Here is a 27,758-nt window from a genome sequence, read left to right as displayed (position 1 = left end):
TGGAAGACACGTCCTGAAACCTGGCAGTGGCTGCGGGTGGTGCCCGTGCTGGGGCAAAGGCCGAAGGGGAGAGCAAGGCTCGAGTGTCTCTTGAGAAGGCCTGACCCTGACCCCATCCCCTCGGGGGGTGGGAGCTGGCCCGGGGGCAGGGAGAATTGGGGGTGGGCAGCTCTGCCTGCTGCAGGGATGGGTTTTGTCCGTGTCCCTCCAAGCAGCGACTGGCCAAGCAGCTGCACTCCCCCCCATGCTCTCCTCCTGGCCACTCGAGTTTTGTTTGGAGGGACAACCTGTGCCAAAGGGCGGGAGGGTGCTGCAAGGTTAGTAGTGGTGTGCCGGAAGGACTAACATCCCGAATTGCTCCTCTAGATGTGGTCGGAGAGAGAGTGGCGAAGGTTTCCCCTCTCCAGAGCAGCACGAGGTTTTTCTGTCCCCAGGATGTGTGGATGTACTGTGTGCTCAGCAAAGCAGCACTAGTGGTTTCTCTGGCAGTTGCACTGCTGCTGTGTGGTATTGGGGTGCACCAGTGCTGGAAGAGAAAACAGTGAGTTGGTGATTCCACACACCCCACCCCACCCCCAGTTTCTTGGATGGCTGCTCATGGGCCATGCTGGGGAAGAGAGTTCCCCTGTGCCACCTGCAGACGAGGGTCTCAACAGCTTCCTCTCTCTGCAGGAGCGCCTGGGCAGTCTCTGGACAGCGGCTGAAAGAGAGCGTCTGCTTCTTGGCCTGGAACAGCTGGACCAGACACACCAGCACCAATGAGCTGCCAGAAAGCCCAGTGTACTCCTTGTCCTCAGTGTCCCTACCACCCACACCCCCCCCGAGCCTGCTGCCAGTTGTGATGCCACACAACTCACCCAGCACTTCACCGTCCCCACCACCCCTCTTGCCCTCTAGGGCATTCTCCCCCTCACTGTACAAGCCACCCAGATCCTCAACGTCCCCAGAGTGCTCATGCCCTCCCAGCCTGATCACGGTTGTGGCAATGGTGCACGACCCACTCAGCAACCTCCATATCCTGTGGCCCCAACGGCCCCCGAGCCCGCCGGTCCAGCCCTCTTGACAGTGACTGAAGGTGGCCCCACTAGGGCAAGGCTTGGGCTGTGGTGACAGGTCATCAGGATTAGAGAAGCTTTACACTCTTGTTCACATTACCTTGCTGGATTCTCTGAACAAGCATTTAGCTTTTGGTGAAGGACCTGTTCCACCTGACAGAAGAACCAATGTTCCCTTTCTTCGAGAGGCTGAACTCCCACTGACTTTCATAGCTGCATGGCCAGCACAAGACCTGGAAGACCATTTAATGGAGCCATTTAGTACTGAAAATGGCCTGATACGTGTATGAAAAGAAGCTTCTTTAAATGGTGGAGCTGATTAGAGCATCAAATTAGAAAACAGCAAATCTTTCTCCCTCCTTCCCCCTCTCTCTCCCTCCCCTCCATGACTGTTGTATGTTATCATCAGATGGAGCTGCTGAATAAAAACATTTCCTTGGACTGAAACACTGTATCTAAAGGATTTCTGTAAACAGTTATAAAACTGTAGGCTACATCATCCCTTGAAAGAGTGCAATCTTTAAAGGCAGTTTGATGCAACACTACAACCTGCAGACATAACTCTGGAGGCAACCACAGCAATATGAAAGCCTTAGTGATGAGGCCTAAACCAATATCCACGTCTGTCTTGCACCTGGAGTGGACTGCACCAAACCGCTTCATACCTGAACAGAAAAACAACGTATGGAGAAGCGCAGCCTGAGGCGGGGCTCTCACAGCAGGTAGCCCCGCGTGCTCAGCACTAACACAATCATCCTGCATGAGCATTGTGCTTGGATGGAGACCCAAAATGATATCTAGCAAAATGAAAACAGGCAGTAGAGTTCCCTGGAGTCCCCCAGCAGGCTGAACGAGGCGGTCAGGACACAGCCCAAACAGTCCACCTGGAGGGGCTGCCCAGACTGGAGTTCCTCTGAGCCCACCGCACTCAGAGCCGCTGTGGGCTTGAGCAAGCCCGGAGCTCAAGCTTTCTTCTGAAACTGCATTGGCAACACAATAAAATAAAGCAAATACTGTTCAACTGCCAGGAGCACATCAAACTGAGGTAGCTTGTAGCCTTGCTGCTCTGGTCACTGTCCTGCTTAATCCCAGCTCCACCCTGCTGTGCTCTAAATTTAAACTGCTCTTCTGTCAGATGTGTTAGGATCACAACACTGAAACCCTCAGAAAGTGACTTAGTGTGAGCAGACAGCGGTAGCTCTGTGTTGCTCCACGGAGCAAACACAGAACCCCGTGCCTGAAAGATAGCCTTCAGATATTTTGAGAGTAGAGACCTGCAGTCCTGAGGGGGGAAAAAAAAGTCCATGGACAAACTGTCTCTCATTTTATCAAAATACTTCAGATGGGGAAGAGGAAGCCACATTCTTTATAGCTAAAGCTTTGCCCTAGGAGGATAGGAAAAGACAAGAGGGATCAAATTCATCAGATATCTTCAGTAACTGAGCTATGACACAGCTACTACACCTCTAATTTACCAGCTGTGCAGGTTTAAGCCCTGCCGGGACCGGAGAGCACATTGCTGTTGTCCCTCCCCCACCCTCAGCCGGTCGGGCTGGCAGTGAGGCACAAACCCGGGGTAAAATAAGAAGAAATTTAATACAACAGTGTGATAAACAATCTGAACAACAACAGTAGCAATGATAATGATAAACAGCAATAACAGTGAACAAGGCAAAAGATATACAGAGAAATACCGCAAATGGTTATGGAACAAACCTGCCGTGTGCTTCCCACCACCAAAAGCCACAAAGGAAAAAAGTTCCCGTGTGTGGACCTGACGTCAGCATGGTATGAATAACCCAGCTGGAGATCCCTTCCCCCTCTCTCTCTACTGGGGAAACTTAACCCTATCCTAGCTGAATCAGGACACAATAGTTTTTAGAAAACTCACCTTGGTTGTTTTCCTGTATCACAGAATATCAACTGTTGGCAGCGTGTCCCAGCCCCAGCTCCAACACTTCACCTGGCTGCTATCCAGAATGAGAAACAGAACAAGCACGTTACGGATACAAATGTGCAATTTCTGCTCTCAGGTCAAGAACACAGAATAAGGCTTGTGTAGCGCAAACATAAGAGACACACTGCCATTCCAGTTTTTGAAGCTTGCAGGGTGTTGTTTAGTTACAGATTGCTCTCCATATATTTTTACAGATGACCCTGGGTCTTTTTGTTCTTACTAGTTCCTTTGATTTATTCTTCCAAAAAACCAGGGCAATACAGGTTGCAGCCCTGGGGATCACACTTGCAGAAGTTGCTGGGGGTACAGACAAATCTGTGTTACTTTCTCACCACCAACTTGCATGCACAGCTCCAGGTTAGTTTACCTGATCAAAAGAGGTTGTGTGTTTTAGGAAACTACATTATTGCCAATAAATAGAGCTTGCTTTTTTTTTTTTTTTTTTTTTTTTTAGTACTGCTAAAAGGAGAATTAATATTTTAAAAGTTAAAACCTTCCCTGACTGTCCCAGAGACTGAGAAATCTCCCCCTACATGTACAAAACCAAAAGTGGAGAATTGTAAGTATCAAGAAACAATTGAAATGACAAGATGGTAAGTATTTTCTGTAGAAAATACTTCCCCTTTCTTGTTCACTAAAAGCTTAATGATTTCCTAACACACACCAAACCAAACCAAACCACAACCTACCCCCACCCCCCCCAACCTTCTCTCACAGAAGCGTGGCCTGTTGAGTTCAGAAACCCTTCAGAGCATCCCCCAGCTTTGCAGGGACTCCAACCCCCAACAGACTCGGGGTTCCTGTGCAAGTTACAAAACCCAAGAAAAAGTGCCTGCAACACTGCCTGGCATGAAAATGCTGGTAGCGTAGTGATAATTACTGAAGACACTAGTCTAGGTATCTGTGTGCTCTCAGCCTTACAGTCACTGCACCGTTGGCTTCTCCTTCAATGCACCCTCACTTTCTGAAAACAGCCCAAGTCCTACACTCAACTCTCGTGTTTCAGAGACAGAAATACAGTGAATGCCAGGTGGCATAAACGGGGAAACAGAGGTCAGGTTTTTGGTACGGCATACCTCTGTCTTAAAATTCTTAGATATTATTTTTGCTTAAAAACTCTTCAAAATTTACATATTTTTCCACTTGGGTGTGAAAGAGGAAAACTACGTGTGATTCCTTTGATGGGAAAGGAAATGTCCCAATGTGACCATGTTGTCCCTACAAAGAATAAAACAAAACACTTTTGTCAATGAACTCAGTTCATAAAGTATCACAAGGTTTAGATTTCCTGACAGAGCTTCGTATCACCTATCCAGATGAAGTAAAAAAATTTCTTTAATAAAAATCAAACCCAAGAACTCTGTTAAAAACCTGGTTTTAGTTGTGACGAGAATAAATGTAGACGTGGAACAGAAAACGGTATTATAGTTCAACTCGGCTGTACAGCCAAATCACCTGAAAGCAAATCCCTTGCAGTTATTGTGGGTACTTTAAGATGTGTTTGTTAACTTTGAAAGGAATAATGAAAAATGTCTCTTTTCCTAAAAAGACAGCTATATTGTTGTGTAATGAAGAACAGATGTCAAAAAGTATTTCAAACACTTGATAAAAAAGACTTAGAAAAACAGCACCAAGGCTACTCTTGCTAAATTTGCCTGAGTGGCTCTAGTCTCCCTTACAAACATTGATGCTCCACGTCTTGTCACTTTGCTTTAATTTGAGAGCAGGTCCCTGGGAGCTCTGGCACATGCAGTCTGTGCTCATCCAACCCTCCTGCTGCACAGGCACAGCACAAGCAGTGAATCTCTTCCCAGCAGCAGGAAATTTCCTTTGGTGAACTGGCGGCAAACAGCCTGTCCTTCTGAGGGCAAACTGCAAGCCAGATGTGAAGAGGAACTCATCGCAGACTAAGGGGTGAGGCAGCACTCAGCGCACGAGGGGCAGCAGGTGGCACACGGTGGCCGGGACAGGTGCCCTCCCGCGCATGCCAGCTTGGGGCGGCCTCCCCAGCAGCGCTCGGCCTCATCCTCCCTCCTCCGCAAGCACTGCGGGGGCCAGGGCAGAAGCCAGGACTCTCCCACCAGAAGAAAAGGGCTGGTTGCTCATCGGATGGATCTCAGAGGGCTTGCTTTGGCTTCGGGCAGCATCACTGGTTTACACTGCTGAGTAACCAGCTCATTTTAAAAATGAGTGTTTAAACCGCAAAACTGAGTTCAAGTTTCACGTACAATTTTATTAGAGGGCAGAATTGCAGCCAACTGTTTATCAGGTGTCTGGCCCAAGTGCTGATAAAGACTTGGCTGAAATTTATATTATCTGCCATTAATAAATGCAATTTATGACAGTCTCAGGGAAAGACATGACCACTGCTGGCTCCGTTAATATGTTCAGCTGAGGCCAGGGATTTAGTCTGTACAGAGACAAGACTTAATTAATTTCTTGTCCCTAAATGCTTGTGATTTAGGTCAGGCCCAAGACAAAAGACTATGTAAATCTAGAGGTTGACTACAGAACTGCCAGGCTTTGCTAATATGAACTCAGTTGCTTTAATACAACCCAATACCCTACTTTATAATTCCAGCAACCTATCCAAAGCAAAGATTGGCTTCAATAACTGCTCTCCAGTTAAAGTGATAAGCCCTGAACTTGACATGATAGATGTATGTGCTTAACTTTACACACTATAAGTAGTCCTGTTGAAGTACGGCAGGACAGAGCACAGCTCATAAACACCTTTTCAGAACTAGAAGCATCAAGATCAGAGACAGAGAATATCTATTACAAGGGGTAGTCCAGGACCCCTCTCTGCTCTTCCCTGCCCCACTTTATTTTCTCTGCACTTTGGTAATTTGTGAGCTGGCATAGACTGTCTTTGTCCTTTACCTTTGCCCAACACTCCGCCCCAGTGCCAGGATCCCAGCTCCAGATGGGATCTGCTCAGTGGTCTCTGCAGGGCAGCTGTTGAATACACCCATGCTGTACCTGTACACTGTAAGGCGCAGTATCACATGCAAGCTGACAAAAATCCCCCAGAATATACAGGAACAACTTCAGTTTCCATTCATGATACCCGATCAAAACATAATTAATTCAAGGAAATAGATTTATTTGGCAAGTGCTGTCATATTTAAACCCAGCTTAATATAAGGGTGCATATTCCACTGCTTGTAATACATTTTAAATTTACACTACCATTAACAAAATGTATAAAACCCTGCTGTTTACATAAGCTCTACATATTTAAAGAAACATATATTTAAATGTACATACACTCTATAGTTCAAATTCATCCTCTGAAAAAGTCCACAGCCATATCTGAAAGCCAAGAGACATTTATTTTCAAGATCTGTGATGAATGAGATCCAGGCACAGGATTGTTTCACAAAGTATCATCCATGCCAAAAATCTTCGTCCAAAGAAAAATTCCAAGAACAATTATGAGGATCTAAATATCAAAGACCTAGTTCTGCTGTTCCAAGCAAAAGAGAAATTTATAAATGCATGGATAAATCACTTAAAAAGTACATGTTAGAAGACATTAAAAGGCAGGCACCTAAAATAATTTCTAAAATATTACTAAATGAATACTTTTTGGATTATCTTTTCAGTGTTTAATATAACATCACTGTGATCTAGTGCTAAAAGATCCCAATGCATTTATTTATTTTAATATGGAATTTAATCATCAGAATTTAATTCCTCTAGACAAAAAGGGTGCAATTCAAATGAGACAATGCAAATAACAGCAAACACTGCAGAATGTCACTGAAAAACTTTTTAACTCATCCAGGCTCTTTTCTCTCTCTCTCCCCACCTACTTTGAACAACTCCAATAATCCCAACCAGACAGGACAAAAATTCTTGGCATCAAGGGTTATGCCACTACTAAAATTTGACTTCAGGTATGAAGTTCTCTAGAACAAGTTTTCTGCCAGCTCTTGCCAGGAGACACAGTTAACAACTCCTCTTCCTGGTCTGTCCACCTTCTTTTCCTAAATACCTTCACGTGGTGGGATCCCTACATCTGCTGCCTGTAGGTTGTGATTCAAGTTCCAACAGGCAGTCCTACCACTGCTGGTCTCCAAAGGAACGGGACCTGAGAGCAGGTGGAAAGTTGAGCTCCATCAGACAATGTCTGGAAACACCAACAGCCGAACATTTAGGAACTTGGGTGACCTTCTGCCATCAATGGCATCTAATCCAGAGCGGAGCAAATGAAGCAGTGATGGAGATAAGCCCTGTTTACAGCCACTAACGAGAGAAGACTTTGGGCTTTTTGAACCCAAGACAAAACCTGACCATGCAGGGGGTGAACGAGCACATGTGGTGTATCAGCTGCTTTCCAAGGAACAGAGCTGCTGCTGTGGGGTTTTCTGCCAGACACCTCAAACCCAGCGCTGATCAGCTGTCCCTCACCACAGCAAGGCAAGCAAAACATCCAGTGGAAAAATCAGAAAGCCCACAGCCCTGGAGAACCTCCTCAAGTTGGCTCCCATACACAGGGGTCCCCTGAGGTATTGATGTATAACTGAAACAACTCTCTCAAGCAGAATGGTCCAGCTAGTGGGCATTTCTGTGCTAAAAACACACAACTGAATTTTGACATGCCTATAACCAGTTTTGTTAACACTGACGAAAACAGATCTTGATTAAAAGACAGCAAAAATTACAATGCTGAGGCCATTAGCCAGTGACTCCGCGATGGTGTCTGTTTCAAGAACAGAAACATATGATAAGACTTAGGTGAACCATAATACTCATATATCAAATCATTAAAGTGCTTTATAATACTACGCTTGAAAAAACATTCTACAACTTCAGGAGTGAATACATTTATAAAAAACACCACTTGTAAACAACAAGATTATTAAGTTGCTTTGTAAGTTTTTGTCACACGTGGCACAGGTGATTTTCATTCCCGTGCTGTACCCACCCAGGCTGTTCACCAGCAGCAGGTGGGCATCCCCTGGTAAACACGAGAGGTAAGCCAGGACCATGGTCAAGAGAATTACACATTTACTCGACTCAAAGAGGGACCAAGAACATACTGGTTACACAGAAAATAGATCACCAAAAAGAAAGGAAGCCGCTTTGATGAGAGCATGAAGGGAAAGAGCCTCTTAAATGAGAGGGCCAGCCCTCACCAGGAGCCCCTGGGGCTGCACTGCTGGCCTCTACCCCGGGGTCTCCCCTCAGGATCGAGCCAGCCAGTGGCGGGTCCTGCCCAGCACCGCAGCACAGCCAAGGGGTCCCTTGGACCATCTGCTCTGCTTCAGGGGTGGCATGTTGGCCTTTTACAGCTTGACCATTAACAGCTGATCTGGGTGACTTGCCCATTTGTGTTTATGGGGTGATTTAATTGTTTGGTTGTTTTTTTTAAAGTTTTGTGAACATATGCAGAACCTATTGAACACACCCATTTAAGGTTGTTTTCGTCACAGATTTAACTCGAGTTTGCAGCACTCAACCTCCCTTGCATTAGCTGCACTTAAATGAGAGCAGATACAGCACTAAATATTATTTAAACTGCACAGGTTGTATTAGCAGCTGGGAAGCTCACTAGCTCAGGCTGTAAGCAACATCCCCAGAGAAAGAAGCCAGCTCAAGTTCCAAAACACAAGTAACTGTCTGCATGTGCAGACAGGTCTGAGAGGTATAACTAGAGGCAAACCCACAATGAAATCAGCAAATACCACCTACTGCCTGGTCTGACATAGAAAAGAGTTGATGTGGTCCTCTAGCAAGTTTTAAAGACAAACCCAAATGCTCTTCTAATAAAATGAACACAAGCTGATTTACATTTATCATTACTTATGTAATTAGGGCTTCCAGCTGTATAAAAGTGATCAAGCTCTCTATATTTCCATACACAGACAATTATTAGCTACACATTCTTGACATTCCCTTTTTCCAACTGTCAATGTGTTCTGAGCTCCCTCTGTTTTTACCAGAAGCTTTAAGGCTACAAATCTCAGGCATCTGTCAGTCAAAAATATGTTTCCCATCTGGCTGTCATTCAGTCAAACTCAGGCCTCAAAAGACCTTTGCACTAAAATGATTTTCAAAACAACAGAAAAGCTGTTCAGCATACAAGGAAAGAATTCACTGCAATTATCAAAACAGAAATTAATAAAGCTATCATTATTTGTAAGTGAAATAGTGTTTGCTGGCAGCATTCAGTAAGGAGATCTGCATAGATACTTTCTGACTAGAGCAAAGAAATGCTTCTTAGGAAGCGAAAAATGTGCCAGTTTACCTTCCAGATACAGATCCCACCAGTGGTATTTACAATATTCATTCACCTTTAGACAACTCTTCTAAGTTCTGTGAAGTTCTCTGCATCTCCATTATTAATATAACAATACCAGATTTTCCACATAAAAGGGGTATTTGGGATAGCTTGTATTTAAGGAGAGCAGAAACTAGTATGAATATTCATCACGGAGGGGGGCGCTGAAAACCAGTGAGATGTGTTGCAGACAAAAGCAGTTTTTATACAACACACATGGGTACACTGGTATTGACACTGCATGAATACTTCCAGACTATCCTATATCCTCATGGTTATAACACCACTTTATCAAGGCTGAATTCACTTAGACACCTCAGTGATTCACAGCCACTTGTTCTGATACTTAACCCAGCAAATTGCCTCTTTCCAATCTGCAGGGTATGTGATGCACAAGGTACCAGGAAAAAAAAAAAAAAAAAATAAAAAAAAATGCAGCTCTTGGATGCATTTATCTGATTCATGAGGGACAACTTCCCAACTCAGTAAGTTCATGACGCAATGGAAGTGAGTTGTGGGATTTAACACAAGGATACCACCTCATGGTTATAGCAGCTCTGTGAATGATACTTCAAAATCTAGATACATTCCTGCTACCACCATGGGACTAGGTTACAACTAAATACTCTTGACTGTTGAATGCTGCAGCAAATTCTATCAGTTTACCCTGAAACATCTCTATATTATCCTGTTTGGGTCCAACTACAGAAAAAAATGCTTTTTGATGGACAGCCTACTTTTGAAGTTGTTCTGAGATGAAGACAGAAAAAGAATTGTACCTTCTTCCTTCCCTTCCTGGGGAAGAGAAGCTCTGCCCTTGATGCCTTCACATGCCAGACCTGCACATGTGTCTGGAGTAGCATTCACTTGGTGGCCACCAGCTTCTGCCACAGCCAGAGCACAAGAGCATCGTGGGCTGGTAAAGCATGAGATCTTCACACCAACTCTGCCTTCAACAGTCTGCCCTTTCAGGAGAATCCCAAATGGGGAAAAAGGCACATGTCTCATGCTCCCTCTCAGCCACCTGCCCTCTGCCTCCTTGGGAAGCTGCCCACAGGGTAGGTGTGGGATCTACCTCCTTGGACAGTCCTTCTTAGGGTGCTTCAGAGCTCACCAAGCCCAAAAGAGACTGTAACACTAAGCATGAACGTGACTGCTCACAGATGAGCTCACCCAACCGATGCACAGCTCTTAATATTGCAGGGTCTTCCAGTGTTGCTCTGTGTTCTTCAAGGCACTGAGCAGCAAGATCAGGTATTTGTTTTCACCTGGAGAAGGGCAGTATAGCCGTCTGTCTTTGGGCAATGGTTCAGCTCAAAGTATCATCTGAGCATATGGCAACATTGTGGATAGTTATGGTGAAAAATAAAAAGAAATAAATCTTACTTGAGATTAAGCTAAACTAACAGAAAGACAATCCCTTTAATTTGGCATTTTAAATGTGTAATCATTAATTTCGCTAATAATAATAATGAGGCAGTGTCCTCTAGTGGTTAAAGCACCAGACACAGACTTAGGAGCCCAGCAGTCCACTCTCTGCTCTGCAGGTAACTTCTGTGTAGTCTTTGGCAACTCACATCGGTTGAGTTCCATAAAGCCACTGAGGTGTTTAACATGCCTTTGATTCAACAGGAATTAGGAACTAAATGAGCCCAGGGTGCCCAAATACTTTCAGAAACTTGGGTTCCAGACAACACATACAGATGCCCTACTTGTAGTTTCAGGACTTTTTAGGGCCCTTTATTTAAGAAGTCATGAAGACACAGAGATACCTCCCAGTGCTAGCATAGCACTTCTGTGAGGACAGTATAGGCAAGATATTGAAAAGGGCATGGACAACCCTTCACCACACAGGGCTACATGGAGAAACTGCTGGGAGACCCACAACACAGCATATTCTATGTCCACTTCCCAAATTTCTCATTAAAAAAATGGACATCAAGCAACTCACAGTGTGAAGACTCATGAAATCAGTTTGAATCACGCACATCCTAGAACAAGGGTGGGGGTGTGTGTCTGGGGGATCCAGCACATCATAGGATCAAAAATACTGAATACACTGAGAATCCATGGAACATTAGTGCCCCATTTTACTATAAAAAAGTTACTGCATTATCAATATCTTTAGACTGGAATGGTAACAAAGGAAGAGTTTTTTGGTTTTTTATGCAAATCACAGTTCTTTCAGTTGAAAATGAGTCATTAAATAATTTATTGGACTACCTCTTAACAACTTGCTCAAAAACACTGTGCCAAAGCCAAGAAAGGTCTGCTGTGTGATTTCAGTCAGGCTGTCAGACAGTTTTAGACCACAGAACAGGTGCAATGCAAATCTTAACTCTGGTTAAGTGAAGCTTTCTGTGTTTTCACACAGAAAAGTGATATTCCATTAAAAGACCAGCTAGATACAATCCTTACAAAGATTTAAAGATTGGATTATACTGAAGCGAGCCATTATCACAGAGTTCCCAATTAATTTCTTTATAACAAAATGACTAGAGCACAGGGATTTTTAAGATCTCCTGTATATTATGTTTTAAATTATGCCAAGTACACTTCTGAAAGTCTAGTTAATTTCTGCTTTAGCCCAGATTTAAGTGACTGGATCCTGAACATATTATACCAGGTTAGGTTGATTAAAAATATTGTAAATAATAGAATTAGACTAGATAAATACTCATGTAACTAATTCAATCTTATCCAAAGCACGTAACATATAGTAAAACAACAGCATGTAACACAAATGCAGTCTGAAACCAGAAGGGATGGAAATTATTTTAATCAGACCCCTCTACTAAGAGAATGTCATCCAGCACATAGAATACTCTCAAATCATTGAAAAGTTGGTGAATTTCCAAGCAATAATGATTGTGACACATGGAGACATGTTACTAGGGAACTTGATGAAATGCTGTAGTTGAGAGAAAATTTTCTGACCTAGTGGGAGTCCTGGAATTTCTCAGAGCATTGCATATTTCTATCTACATTTCAGCCAAAACCAGCAGGCCAACCTTCAACATTAAATGTTTCTCCAGAGCACTTACAGCCTCTACAATGGAGACAGAAAGCCTAATCACATTTTAATTGAGCCAAATCAAACTTCCAAATTCAACACACATTCAGGAGAGATTTCCTCCAGTTAAAATATAAAACCACTAGACCCTTCTGCAATAAGCAAGTAACTCAGAAAAGACAGACCGGAGGGCTTAACTACGACCACGCGCACAGATGAAAACATATCATCTAATAGTGTTACCATAAAGAGCATAATTGGTATTGCCTTCTCTTCAATGCACCGGATTTTCCTCTCCAAGATTATGCAACCTATCAAAACAGCTGGGTTTGCCATTACCTTATTGTAAACACTGGTCATCATCCCCATTACCGTGTTTTTTCAGACTCTTCCTTGTGGAGAGGCTGACTAAGGGATGGTGGTGAGATTGCCATGGGGACAGAGAGGTGATTTACTGGAAGCAAGTCAGGCCATACAATTATGTTACATAATGAGATGGACCAAGAAATGGCTCCTAAGAAGATTTACACAGTAGCTCAACTTTTGTTAAGCTGAGCACTTTTGGGGTTTGGGGTTTTTTAAAATTTCGTGGTTTTTTTTTGTTTGTTTGTTTTTTTTTTTTTTAATTTTGGAGTTTAAATTTTTTAAAATTTGTTATAAATGCAATAAAAGCTTAAATAACTCAGTTTTAATAATATGCCTTTTATGTTATTCTTCCTGTTCAATAAACCTGCATCTGTTATGAGGTGATGCTAATCCAAGACTGCACAATTCTGATATGCTCCATCCAATAAACTTCTGGCTGCTCCTGTCATAACAGACACAAAGACATTTGTGACTCTCAATACACTACGTCATCCCACTGAGCTGAGGAACAAGGAACACTTTTGTGGGAGTGGGTTTTCAATGGTTCACTGGAAATAGTACATTTGCTTCAACATGATGTAACTAAGTGTCCCAAGTTCAAAATCAAAAACTGGACTGAACCATTCGTTGTATGATGCCAGGAGGAAACCTGCATAAAACAAGTCATATTAACTCCTAGCAGAATCACTATAAGCATGAATCTTGCCTGTACACTCAAAGAACTACCTGTTTCCATCTTAAGAGGACACTGGTGCTGTAGATGCCGTTCCTGAGCAGTACACTAAGACATGGCATCTCCAATGCTGAGCAGCTCAGTGGCCTACAAATTCACTTAGCACACACAGCCCCCCACCCCTAATTTTTAACACCCCAATGGAGCACCGAAAGATCTTTTTTTCCCCTCAGGCTTAAATAGTAAAAATGACAAAAAATATAAAGGCAATATTTATTATTGATGTTTAGCTGTATATATTCTAAACTCCTATTGCACCTAGTTAAGATTCGGCACTATTCTCCATGACGTATCAAAAGCTCTTCCCGGTTATATCAATTTTTAATGTTACACAGAGAACTCAAGATGCATTTTATGGTAATAGAAGTGCCAAGATGTAGTGTAGAGTTTTTCCTGTCATGCTTCTGTACAAGATGCAGTTGGAGAGATGTATTACATGCTGAAGAACATACATTTCAAAAATCACACGCTGTCAGAAAGCTCAAATGCAGGAACACTGATGATACAGCACTGCCCCACAATTACCTGTTCTTGAAGGAACAAGTCTGGTTTTGTCCAAGAATAAGTACTGTTTACAATTGGTCTGACAGTGCAGTGACCACAAACCCAATTCAGAATCTGATAAATACTTTATTTATTTTTCTAAGGCTGTTATAAAACATCTTTAAAAAGAGGAAAAATGCAGTCCTCTGCTCGTTGAATAACATAACCACATCCTTGTGGATAGCAGGTTACTTTAAGAAACCTAACTTCTCCCTCAACTGCTTTGACAAAAGTTTAGAGGGAATTTATTTCCCTGATCATCATATGACTAAGTTTAAAGGAAATGTATCATTTGGTTCAAGCAAAGCATTGCTATTTCCTCTATGGAAATGGAAACACTAAATCATACATTTTTCTCACATACCATATTTTAAAAGGGCTACATTCTTTCACGTTTCAGGCTCAAATGTTCCCACAACTAAAGCTTACTATAAAAGCATTCAACATTTAGAGCACTCCCACCTCCAGTAACCAGTCAACCCTGAACACACCCCAGTTTTACATGTAGCCTTGTTCATCCAAAATAAATAACTTCGTCTGTTCACTGGAGATTTATTATCTTAATGTGCTCATTTCATTGTTGGCCTTGGCAGAGACATCCAGGTTTCGAGTGAAAGACAGCGAAAATTGACAAACCTTAAATCCCAGTGTTACAAAATTATATTAGGTAACAGATGGAAAAGATAATTAGCCCACAACTCAACCATCACATACTTAATTAGGAGCCTATCAGACACATTCTCAGAGATTTTATCTTCATGACAATAATGACTATTGTTTTCCACCACAGGTCCTTGAACTGGAAAAAAAAAGTAAGCTCTTGAAATCTGGAGAATAAAAAAAGCCTGTATTCTTCTCTAAATTCAGTGGTTTGCTTACACATTAGTAATTTACAGCCAGGTTATCTTGGTGACAAGAAGGCCAGTCCAGGAGTTTCCTAGCCAGTCTTTCTTTGCAAGGGAGGAGTTACACAGTCCCTGGTGGCAGCAGAACTTGTTAAGACAGTCATCATGCAGCGCAAAATAAATATACGTAGGCATACATAGACCTGCAGCAATGGTAGTTTCCATAGACTTCCATGCAGTCAAAATTTAACCGGAGTCTTGCTAGCTCTGCATATGTTCATAAAGAAGTAACTGAGACTTGTGCATCTTGCTACATCTGCTACACAGCTCTACACTTAATGAGAAAATATTCAAAATAAGTGTAAATAGATTAAATACCTTCTAACACTAAAATAGTTTGTTGAAATTTGCATATTATTTATATAGGTCAGACCAGTTTTCCTCTGGAAAGACTTGTTGCAAAAAAACCATAAAATTAATTTCTAGGATTTGTGGCCTCACTATCCCTCGACAAGTTCATTGACAGGACAAAACCTTGCCAGCTGTCAGACTCAAACTTCTCAGCCCCTGCAAAGTCTGTATCTTTTCTATCATTTTTGTGATACTCTATATTACTAGCCATATTTTCACTCAATTTATAAAAGTTAAAGATCATAATTACATCTTTGAACGAATCGTGCGCTGATTCATTCATATAACATACAAATTATGCGCAGCAGAGAAACCCCATTAAAGCAGAGTAGAATACCACATATTTGGTAACATACAGGAACTTTGAAAGAGAAACTTGAACACAGTTTTCTTCCATTTACATATTAAGTCACTAAAATGACTTGACTTCTTGCTGATGACACAGAAGTTGCATCCTCTCCTCTTCCACCGAGGAACAGCTTGAAAGCCACCCATACAGACAGCAAAAGAGAAGCAAATCATTTCCATAGAAGCAGGGGAAGTATCGTTACGAAAGCAGCATATTTTTTTTCAGATCTACAATTTTATTCTCAATGGAATTCTTCCAAACAGCCAAAAGGAAGAACAACTGAGCCAGCCCTTTGATTTGCAAAAATCTTTTCTACCTCCTTTTAAGTAGATGAACTGCAAAACAGCTACAGCAGAGGAAAAAAGAGATGAAACAAAACCAGGGCCCTAAGTATTAGATACACCTGGAGTCCAGCTTGGTAAACCCAAGCTGCTGCCAACAATGGAAGGGAATTATAAAAAAAACAAACAGAAAACAAAGCATTTCTAAGCATCTGAACAATCAACTTCAACTCTAAAATGAGCTTCACTAGCTGACAGCCTCCAACAGTCCCCTCTGTGGAGTGCTGTTGGCTTTCCACCTCTATACAGCCCTGATTAGTAGTCGCAGGTCAAGGGGGAGCAACAGTGTTTTCTTCTCCCTGCAGTGAACTACCATAAAAATGTATCTGCCTGGGTATTACCCCTGCTCCAAAATTTGGACTAAAACGACCCCATGACTCCCTGTATACTCACTTTAAAACACTGCTGAGCATTATATTAAAAAGTCCATTTCCATATTTCCAAATGTCCCCCAAAGAGCCATCCTGCATGTCCCCAGCCCTGAACGCCGTACGCTACTCTCCTACCAGGCTGCAAGCACAGTGCAAGGAGAATGTGTAGGTGTGTTTTGTGGGAATGGTAACATCCCCAACATGGAAGCAGTATGCATCTCAAAGACAACATTTTACTGAGATGTGCTAAAAGACTAACTTTCCCACACTCTGTAAAATTTCAAGGTCTTTGAGCATGCCTCAAAAAAAGAAACAAGAAGTGTATCTCTGTTGTGTGACCACTATTGAGTTCATCACATCCACAGCATGGTAATTTGTTGAGTTGTGGGGTTTTTTCCTCAGCAATACCTCAGTGGTGAAAACTAAATCAAATCCAACCCTCTAAACTCTGTCCTTTTTGTAGAAATGCACAATAAATCAGGCCCAACTTCATTAGCACTGACCTTGACAATTCTTTATAGGTTTATACTGTCCACATCTAATCTGAAATACTCCTTGTCCTTAGCTGGGAAAGGACTTTCATGTGAATTAAAACTTATAAACTGGACTTCTTAACAACAATTATCATTGTTATCATTGTTAAAAAAATAAAATTAACCATAATAACAAATCATTCAGATAGCAGTGCATCACATGTAGTTTTTTGGTTTAGACTACAATAGGTGGGGCCTAAGTAAGGATTGATCATCACTGGAAAAGTAAAAGTTTAGGTCTTCAGTTTTACCTGTACCCTGAAAACATTTCTTTTAAATTTCCTCAAATTAATTTGCTGAAGAGGAAAGGGAGACAGCATGTGTAATTCTCCAGTTGTGAACAACATGAAAATGGCCATACTACAACACAGGAATGTCCAATTTTCATTGCAGCATTTGGGAAAAGCCAGCCTCCTAGTTTTAATGAGGATGAATATAAAAAAACAGATGGCAATTGTTTTGAATGCAGTTTATTGCATTCTTCATTTGGTGACTCAGCTTTATTTCTCAAGCTGTGTAGACCCATTACATCAAGAGCCTCAGGTATTTAAAAATGAGATAAAATTACTGCAACTACATCGTGAAGAACTCTATTATAGCTTGTTAACTTTCAGACATACATATTTACTTTTCTGAGGTCAATATAAGACAAACTTTTTGAATGCTTAATATTGTTCTGAAGCATATGCAGTCAGCTCTAAAAAACCACATCTGCAGTACATCAGCACCGGTGCTGCCACACTTCCTGAAACCCTTTAATTCAGTCATTGTGCTGGCATGGAAGGCTACACATTTATACTGCAACTCTCACCTTTCACATTCCTGCTTTGCATATGCCGTTGGTCTGTACAAACATTTTCATGAGCAGACAGAATGAACAAGAATTTGCACATATGAAACAAGCACCACTGAAATGAAAAGGCTACCAGTGATTATTTGTGCTACCTCTTCCTCTATAAACCAAGAATTTATATAAAATAAGGCTACCTAGCCTTTCTTTTTGCAAATCCAAGAAAATATCTTAATTGCTAGTTCAGACAGTTCACTATTTCTTAAATTACTGTTCGTGTTTGAATAGTTGTTAATAACCATCAATATTTTCATAGTGCAGTGTACTAAATTTTCAAGTTACACTAAGAGATTACAACCTTAATATATGTTTGCTACACTCAACATTATTCAATGAGCTGTAGCATTCAGAGTGATTGCTACACTGCTTGATGGCCTGTAAGAGAACAGCTCTCTGGAAATACTGTATACAGATTAATTCACAAAATATCCAGTGAGGTGATCTCATGTATCAGTACAGTAGGAGACTCATCTTGCGGCTGTTCCATTCTGACCATTATTTAAGATTTCACAGAACCCCAATTCCATGAGTGGCATAACATGCATAAATGGATAGAGGAAAAATGATCTATATATACTAGCCTGCTTTTGTGACTAAGTCACAAAGATCCCTTGCATATGGAGTGGAGCAGTGAGACACTGTCTGCCATGTAAAATTTAGCAGAACTTATCTCCTGGTGTAGCACTTCAAGAAATGTGCTGTAACTTCATTAATGATCAAGTCCTTTTTGTACAGCCATGCAGGGATCCTCAAGACCTACATCCAGCATGCTATAATTGCTCCTGACACACAGCTTCTGTGAAAAAGCAAGAATTCTGAAGAGTTTTTAAGTAGCATTAAATCAAGCTTTGCTTTTCATCCTTGTCTTACAGCCTAGTGAACTATACATTCAGGAAAATGTCATCTTTCTTTAGACAGCTTCTTCCACAGCATATCTTTCTTTGAACTGGTTTTTCTAGTCAACCAGCATAGAAATACACTTAAAATTTTTATTAACCGAATGAAATTAGACTATAGAACATTTAGTAACTTTCTGGATTTTTATGACAGTTTAGAGAAAATTGTCCCTAGCAGCAGATACAGCTGGTAAAGCATCAGGAGTTATATAGGGTTGTATTCATAGTCACAGATAAAGGACTTAGCAGTTTTCAGAATAATTTATCAGCATATAGTCTTTTATCTAATCACAATAAACAGTGGGAAACCTTGATGGACCACAGAACCTCTACAGCTCTATCACTCCTGTTTTGCTTCAATATCCGACTCCCTAAAGAGTAAATGAATGCAGGCTAGAGAAAACACAAGACTTCTCTTGCCTTTTAATCTAGCCACAGCACACTGTATTTATTTTGCTGTCACAATAGAGTTTTTACTGCTTTGTTTGTAAAAACAGTGTTTAATTCTGGATTGGGTAACACATGCATCTATTCTACAGATCAGTGAAAGAGCTAACACTCCAGGTGTTTCCAACTTGCTGATAGCATTAAAAACATAACTCTTAACTAGGAATTCTTAAAGCTTTCTAACACTACCAGCAGTAAATAGAAGAAATCACATGGAAAGTTGGCCTGAGATACACACTGGTTTGTTTATCTTTGTCTATTATTTATTTGAGTTACGGTGAAGAGTTGCTTTGCTGTCTTACTACTTGATGTGTTTAAAAGTCAGTAAACATAAAAAGAGAAATAGGAGCGAATCACCTGGGAAGCAAATCCTGTGTGATTTTTCCCTCCAGAAATCACAATACAGCTGTCTTTTACTATGGCTTCCATTTTAAAACTGCATCTTTGCGACACCACGTTTACATCTAGAAACAGTAACAGGAAAGAAAGACGGAAGAGTAGCATCATATACAGAGCTGATGATGCTGCACACTAGAAAGAAGGAAAGCCCAAGTTTGGCTTTTCTCCTCAAGAAAAAAAAAAAAGCCAAGACTTCTTTGCTTTTATACGGTCTCATTTCTATAATTTAAAATAATTCTTTGATTTTCAATACTTATTGGTTGCCAATTCTGTTCAGTAGCATGATACCAAGCTCAAGTCCAGCTTTATGATCTCATCACAGGATATTTCTTTTGAGCTAGTTTGTGTTTGTAGAATTTTGTTCTCCGATCCTAACATGGTATCAATATCTTTAAGTGTATTATTTAATTGCATGCCCAAGTAAAAATACTTAAAGCATTTTCTTGTAGTTCCTGTGATACATTTAGCACTGCTCATAGAAAGTTTCCCAAAAATTTGGGGTTTTTGTTTCTTGTTGTCATTGCTGTTGGTTTTTGTTTGTTTAGGGTTTTTTTTAATTAACAACTCTGAGAAACAGTGGCCAAGATAAAGCACATTAACCTCAGAGTTAATTTCAGAGACAGCATACCATGAAGCTGAAACAATTAATCCAGAAAAGGTTAATTTCATCAATATTTCTGTTTGCAACTTCCAGTAGACTAAGCACTTCTAACAGTATTTTAAGAAATTCTATTAAACTCAATTAAAAGATATGGATGACAATAAGCAGTGTACTGTGCGATCTCACAGAACTACCTGAAAACTGACACAAGATATTACAGAGATCAGAACTGGATGCCTGGTGTTCAGAAGTGTTATCAACCAGCCTATCTCATGGGCTGAAGCTGGACCTTCTTCTGGCAGCCAGGCAGTTTACAGCGCTCTTCAGCACACCCAAGCTGCAGCCTGTGCTCAAGATCTCTGCTGGGTGGTAGCTGAGCTGTGGCTATTGTTTCTGATGCCATTTATCTCTTCTTGTAGGATCTTGTCCTGGTTCAGCCAGGACAGAGTAAAGTTTTCCCCAGCAGAGAGAGAGGGGGAAGGGATCTCCAGCCGGGTTATTCATACCATGCTGACGTCAGGTCCAGGGGCAGAACCTTTTCCTTGCTCCTTGGCAGGTTCGGGAGGGAATTTTGCTTTCCGTAGACCAGCTAGCGGTATTTCTCTGTATATCGTTTGTCTTGTTCACTGTTATTGCTATTTATTGTTGTTACCATTGATACTGTTGTTGTTCAGATTGTTCTATCACTCCGTTGCATTAAATTTCTTGTTATTTTAGCCGGGGCCTGTGTCTAACTTCCAGCCTGACCGGCGCGGGTGGGGGAGGGGCAACGGCAACATGGTCCCTGATCCCGGCAACAATTAAAACTTGCACAGATCTGTAAGAATCAACTTTTTTTTAAAAAGAGCACCTGAATCTCACAGTTAAATAACTACACTTTAACTGTTATGAAAAAGAAAATAAATGGAATTAGAATCTTTAGAATCCCTTCCTGTTTCAGAACTTCATCCTCTTGCTTATGACCACAAAGCAACAATCAGGGCTGCATCTTCCATTACTTCCTCTACCAAACTAGAACAATGCTATCACAAAACTGAGAATGATTATAACAGTTGCACCACGTCACCTGCAGCTATACCTTTCCCCCTCTGCTTTCCATTAATCTGCACTTCTGTGATTATCACAGGATGTAGTCTTGACAAAGACTAACTCATCTAATTTACAATAATATGCCAAGAAAATCAGTATCTTGAGCTTAAGAACCATCAGACACACTAGTTTTGGTGGTCAATGCTAGTGGATGTCTCACAAAACACACCCATCTACTTCTGATATTTGTCAGCTTGCTTTGACTTTTAAAGGAATCATTATTAAAATCTGTTTCCATTCTTGAACAAGCTATTATGAACTTCTCAGGCTGAAATCAAACATCTCTTTCTGATCTGGGACCCTATTGAGCTGCTTGTCATAAAACACAAAAAATTGTCAACACAAGTTGCTGTGTATACCTGCCACTTATTCAGATCCTCAGATGCACATGTAGAGCCTGTCTTGATACATCCATTTCTGAAAATACCATACTCTAAACAAGATCCAAACTCTAATGCAGCTGCAGACCAAAATGAGTAAGCCCAAATTCCACTAAGCCCTTATGCTGAGAATTTTTAAGTAGCTGGAGGCCTCTATAAAGTAAAAATCAGTCAGCAGGAAGCTGTGCCACAGCTGGAGAACAGTGTCCACACAGAACTCCTGGTCACTACCACAAAAAAGCAGAATGCTCTTGGTGACACTTTCGGTGGATGGTTGTCACAGGAAATATTAGCAAAGAATGAAGAGACAGAAGCTACAATGTATGGAAAAAGCAAATAAATATGCTGATACTTACATGTACCAGGAAAGATTCTACTTGACTTGTACAAAAAAACTCAAAGAGGCTCTTGCTGCCTGTGGCTTCAATGCAAGGGAAGTAGAGAAAGGGCTGCAGCTTTTTGTTTAGGAAATTTCAGTTTCCTTGTTTCATCTCTGCTATAGACCTAAATAGACCCTAAGTCTGCACTCTTCCGCACCTGTAGCAAATACAAGGGCAAAAATAACACCAAACAAATGACAAGCTTTTGGCTAACAGTATTAACTGCAATCTTTCTTAGGTGTAAAAAGTGAAAGGAAGGAGACATCTCTTTGATCTTGCAAAGCATTGCAATCTCTTATAAGTCTACTAAGGACTAAATTTAGGACGCTATAAAGATAAGGCACATTATTTTAGGTTGCCCTTGATTTTTTTTTCCTTTTTTAAAAACACAAATCAAACATGTATTTCCAGAATAAAGATAATCAGTTCCAGTCAAGCTCAAAGGATGTCTACTCTCAACTGCAAAACAAGAGTTTGGATCTTGTTATTGAAATACATAACTAGCCCTATATCTGACAACAAATGATTTAACTGATTATCCACGCTGTTACTTATGAAGGAAGCAATGATTTACGCAAGTCTGCCATGGCTCCACAGATGACTGCACAGGAAAAATAGAACACCGCAGGACTGGTAACACAAGATGTGCCCAACATTACTGGTAGTCTTTTCACAATTTTTTAAATTAATTCATCTACAACCAGAAGTTTAATCTCAGGTTAAACTGTTGGGAAGGAGGTCAGAACTGCACCAGGCTGGTAAATAAGAACCACAACCCCACCTCAATAATTTCCTATGCCTTATTCAATCTTTTCTATCAAAACAGCATTTTTGTCTTACCACAATATTCTGAATTTAGTTTCAGGAAGTCAGTACTATGTGCAGAACACAGCATTTCTGCACATTCAGACAGCCATAGGAAAGTAAGGCAGGAGTTATTTGCTTTGTTTTAAGGATCATCTACAGGTCGGTATCGTACTGAGGTACTGAGCAAAACAAACCTCCTGTTCTCACTGCCATGGTAAGCCTAGGAGAGAATCAGGCCTAGTAATAGGAAACAGTCCTTAATACAGCTTACCAAAACATCATCTCTTTTAAGGAATTAATTCTACTGATCTTTGGTAAAAAGTGACTGGCTGTGCAAAGTGGCCTTCATAATAGATAAGATAAAGAAGGAAAAATTAGATGAGCAGTGAAATCCAAGGGATTACCAGAAGTGTCAGGATCAAGGAAAGAGCAAAATACTGAAAATCACACCTATTTAAACTCTAAGATAAAGGCTGACACATACTGAACAATTTGCAAGCTTACCTCTAGAATGGCTGTGGAATACACAACCCATGCTAAATTCAAGGCAAGTTTGGGACACAGCATCACTTGAGATGATGCCCTTTATTATTGCTTCTGACATGCTCTGCATTTCAGAATCAACCAGGGGGTTGGAAGGAAGGAAGATCATCTTCCACTGGGCAAAGACAGCAAGTGAACGTTCTTCTTCACCAAGGGATTGCAGTTTCCTTGAAGAATGTTTTCAATTATTCAAAACCAGCATAGCACACAGCATCAAGATCCTAGACCCTGAAGCTCTCTGAACTTGGCAAGCTCCTTCAGCTCCTGGCAGTATAGTGTGAGCAAAGTCTAGATCCAAGATTACTAACTTCATAACTTCTGGATCTGTCAGAGTATTCTCCCCAAAGTGCGTATGTTGCATGCAGGACACAATTATACAGTACAATTTGTAAAAGTACAAGAAATTCCTAAGTGTCACTCCAGTCCACAAAAACCATCCACAGCCAGCACTGAAAAATAATTGTGTGCCTTGCTGTATGTGTAGAAGGAAGCAGAAACACTACTGAAAAACTTACTCCAGTGGCTAGACCAGAAGGTATCAGGGAACAGTTTCAGGATCATTAGGTTCTTCAAGCTGCAAGGAGCAGCAAGGAGTAAGGAACCTGGCAGCATAGATATTTATTAATCACCAGACATAAAAACTACCTGTCCCCAGTCCGTTCCCCGCCGCCCCCCGCCCAGTAAGCTGTCTACCAATTAGTTTGTTGTGTTTTGTTTTTGTTTTGGTTTTTTTTAAATCATACCTGTAACTCAAATTCTTCCTTGTATTCATGATACAAGTCAGGGACTTCACAATGAAAACAAAGTCAAACAAACAAACAAACAAAATCATACCTTCAGCATGAAAGAGACTGATATTACCATCTAAAGCTAAGATTTAGTCAGCGTAAGCACAACACCCAGTGTTTTCAGTGCCAAGCTCTATACTGTGTGTCAACTGTCAGAGAGACAAATGGGGCTGGAGCTTGATGTATCAACTGTCAAATCAAATAGATGAAGACACCAACTTTTCAGTTTATTTTTAAAATAAATTTCACACATGGATGACTAGCAAGAAAAGCAGGTTCATACATTAACTATAAGCTACTGAACAATCCTCTCTATTTCTTAAGTAATTTGAGTCAAAACTAATGCCTTATTATGAAAGACAAGTCCTACTAGATCTTTCTTCAAGATAATTTTTTGGTTCTAAGTTAGGGCATCAGTTCTGAAACACTCCTTCCTATTATGGGAGGATTTTATAGATACCACTGCAATTAAAAAAACCAACCCTTTTTTCCCATAAAATTTGTGACTATATAGCATTCTCCCAGGAGACTTTCATAGGTTTTTGCATTTCACAAAAGTTTTTGTTAAAGCTAAAAATTTTGATGGTGGTAGTTCAAGGCAAGGTTCCCATGATTAAATTTTCAGTGAACTTTGCCTAATTATCACTGATTTATTCCATCTTAAGAAAGATTAACCGGGATTTTTTCCCCCTTAAACATAAATGGATCCAAGTACACGTTACATCAATTTCCTTCCTTTTACAGCCATGCAATCTTAATAAAGCTGAACTGTGAATCATACGATATCTGTGGTCTAAATTCAACTCAGAAATTATTTCACCACTTCTTTTTGAAAAACAGTACACATTTATATTGGACCAGTTTGTTAATGTGTAGAAATTAATACTTTGGTTTTATCAACCAAGTCAAACATTACACTAAATTAAAATTTTTGAAAAGTATGAAGGAGGAGTTACCTGTTTACCAATTCTAACTTTACAATGAACACTGAAAATGCAGTCAGTATGTCTGTTGCTTAACAATCACAAATTTTACAGAGGAGTCTGAAAGCTAGCAGGCTCTTCTGCAAGCATTTGGTTCTCTGAGAAAATACTGATTTATAAAAGGCCTCTAACAAAATACCACAGTCTTAACAGACAGTTTACAGTTTAACACCTGTAACAATAATACTTAAAACAGGACTTACAACATAGGTAATGGAACATAACTTGGAGTTATAAAGTGACTTTAATCCTTTATGATGACATCTTAAAAAGTATTTGGATATAAGACTTTCAAGCTCAACTTAAGAGGTCAACACCTTAACTCTTAGAGAAGTCATTTGCTGTTTACAAACCTTGTACTATTCACCCTTAAGACTCACTGCAGTATCAGCTGCATTAAGTATGAAAAACACATCTCCCTGTCTTTTCAATAATCTGTTCCATTTGAAGTTTTTGACAGCCAAGATACACGTGAAGTGAAAAGAAAGTTAAAGTCAGTCAGCACTGTTCAACATCCTTTTAATCTCAACCAAAGAAAAATAATATAAACATGTTAACACAAACAGAAAATGTCCTGGAAAAGACCATATGGTACTATGACAGGATTTTAGTTTATAGAAATGTAATTATAATTTTATAAAAATTATATGAAAGAATAACAACATCTTTCAGTAACATCAGACAGTATAGAAAAAATAAATCTCAACATTAGTTGTACTCTGATGGTTCTAGTAAGAAATTTAAAAGTGCTTTTTAATAACAGTGTTACAACTCAAGATTAGTGCAATATGTCAAATCTGTTTTAAAGCAGATATTTATAGCAATTATGCAAGTTCTTACAATTAACAAAGCCCAATCTAAAAATTAACACTAAGTGAGGTAAGTATTCTAATTAGAATTAAACATTCCTTAAATAGCTTACACACCAATTCTACTGCAAGGAAAATAATGATGTTCCTTCATAGAAAGGCTCAAACCTAAATATGACATGAAACTTGTACTACAAATCAGTGAACAATTGGAATTTAAAAAACTCTTGCAAAATATACAGTTTAGTACGTTTACAACCCAATGCTCCAAACAGTACCTAATGCAAAATATACCAGCTTAAATAAACTCAAACTTTACAGTTAGTGTACTGAATTTGCTTTTGAATACACTGTTTTGTTCCCAAGTCCTCCTAGAAGCTCCCATATAAAGTTAGCACATCAATTTAATGTAGAAATTTCACTGTATTTTTATCTGTAAATACTAACAATTTGGTCACAAACTATGACTGCAACTATGAGTACCGTTACTCTTCAAGCAAGTGAAAAAAACAAAGCATTCGTTGGAGAAAAAAAGATCAAAATTTACTCTTCACTGTTTTATACATGACAAGCTGGCAATAATAAAAAATACCCTATAGTTCTATATAATGTTTTCTGCAGGAATTTTCAGAACTCTAAAATTAGTTTTCGTTTTATTGTAGTTTCTTTACTCTGTGATTTACGATGCATAGTAACTATTGCCTTTTATATGCAGGCCTCATTTTAAGAGAGGCAAAAACTAGACTGTTAATGCTGAGCCCTTATGGCTCATTTACATACAGAGCCAAAGGCAGTTCATATTTTATTTCTCAAGGTGTTTATAAGTAGGATTTAAGTCACTATCAACAACAGGAATAGAATATAAATTAATGAACTTTCCTTCTAATAGGCTATGGCTTAAAAAGCCTACTAACTGAACTCTTTTTTTATAGTATTGCACTTAACTTTAGTATTAAACTAACAGTTAAAGTCCACACAGAACTCATTTTATAACAATATTTCAATTTAAAAAAAAAGCAATAAATAAAATGTAGTATCTAAAAAAAATGCCAGAAGTTTAGTCCTTTCTCCCACCACAGTCTGAACTGCATCATCTGAAATAGGTCTGGGACAGTATTTGGATACCAACTACATAGTTCTTTCAATATAATAGACTAGCCATAACAATAAGAAAAGCAATTAAAGTTTTCTACAGTAATATTATAAACTGACAGTACCCTTGAGTATATATCTCAAATAGCTTAAAAGGACTTGTTGCCTTTGCTCAAGATAGCTTCAGAAATTAGACACAATTATTCTGTGACTGCATATTCTCTCTACTGTTATTTTACAAGCAAGTTGAGTCCTTTTTAAATATGTTATATTAACCCTGACAATGATGTGGAGACTTCCTGCTCCTAAATCAGGAAGTTGCTTCCTAAAATTTAGTTAAGTTATCACTGCAGTGACAAGTTGGTTAAGTCTTTAGCAGAGTCTCTAATCATCTGTTCTACCTTGGGATTTCCAGCTCCACTGGTTGCCAGATCCTTGTCAATAAGCCCCAGGTTATGCAAATTGAGGATGGAATCTGCAATAATCCGCGCTGTCCTCTTCTGGTAACCTCCAGATGTTACCATCAGGATTGGGATTCTGCGGCTTCTGGCAGCCTTGAACACAACTTCATCTCTCTTCACAATTCCCTGTGAAGTTACAACAGTTAAAAGTAGTGATACAAACACAGTATTTTAGTTCTTGCCTGTGGTTTATGGATATGTACTGAATGCTTGATGAATGATTAAGCCCTACATTTTACAAGATGACTAAAAAATTCATTTAAAAGTCCTGTTAGCAGATTTACATGCATAATCATTTAAAAAAAAGGAAAAACATCAAATCAAAAATCATTGAATTGGTTTTAGATGACACAACAGATGTATAAATTCAGTATAAATTCCTAGAAGAATTTTTGCTTAAAAACTATAAAGTCTAAACTGACTACAA

At 40.0% G+C, this 27,758-nt stretch overlaps 1 protein-coding gene across 6 annotated transcripts in view; it reads right to left on the bottom strand.

Moving 5' to 3' along the window:
* Positions 1 to 2,946: 2,946 nt before the first annotated feature.
* Positions 2,947 to 27,758, bottom strand: part of HDAC11 (histone deacetylase 11) — a 56,078-nt gene continuing 31,266 nt past the window's right edge. The window contains exons 11-14 of one of the 6 annotated variants that reach the window (XM_026857703.1): positions 27,272 to 27,457; positions 25,337 to 25,404; positions 24,033 to 24,175; positions 2,947 to 3,025 (exon numbers count right to left, since the gene is read on the bottom strand). In XM_026857703.1, the coding sequence (XP_026713504.1) occupies positions 25,366 to 25,404; positions 27,272 to 27,457 (225 nt within the window). In that variant the 3' untranslated portion in view covers positions 2,947 to 3,025; positions 24,033 to 24,175; positions 25,337 to 25,365. Of the gene's footprint in view, positions 3,026 to 20,929; positions 21,022 to 23,755; positions 23,773 to 24,032; positions 24,176 to 25,336; positions 25,405 to 25,467; positions 27,458 to 27,758 lie in introns of those variants that run through there. The other 5 variants (XM_026857702.1, XM_026857705.1, XM_026857706.1 and 2 more) reach the window with 5 other exon arrangements.

This window comes from Athene cunicularia, assembly GCF_003259725.1.
Source record: "Athene cunicularia isolate RWA chromosome 12 unlocalized genomic scaffold, athCun1 chr12_part1, whole genome shotgun sequence".
Classification (NCBI taxonomy): domain Eukaryota; kingdom Metazoa; phylum Chordata; class Aves; order Strigiformes; family Strigidae; genus Athene; species Athene cunicularia.
This window is presented reverse-complemented; position numbering and strand designations above follow the sequence as displayed.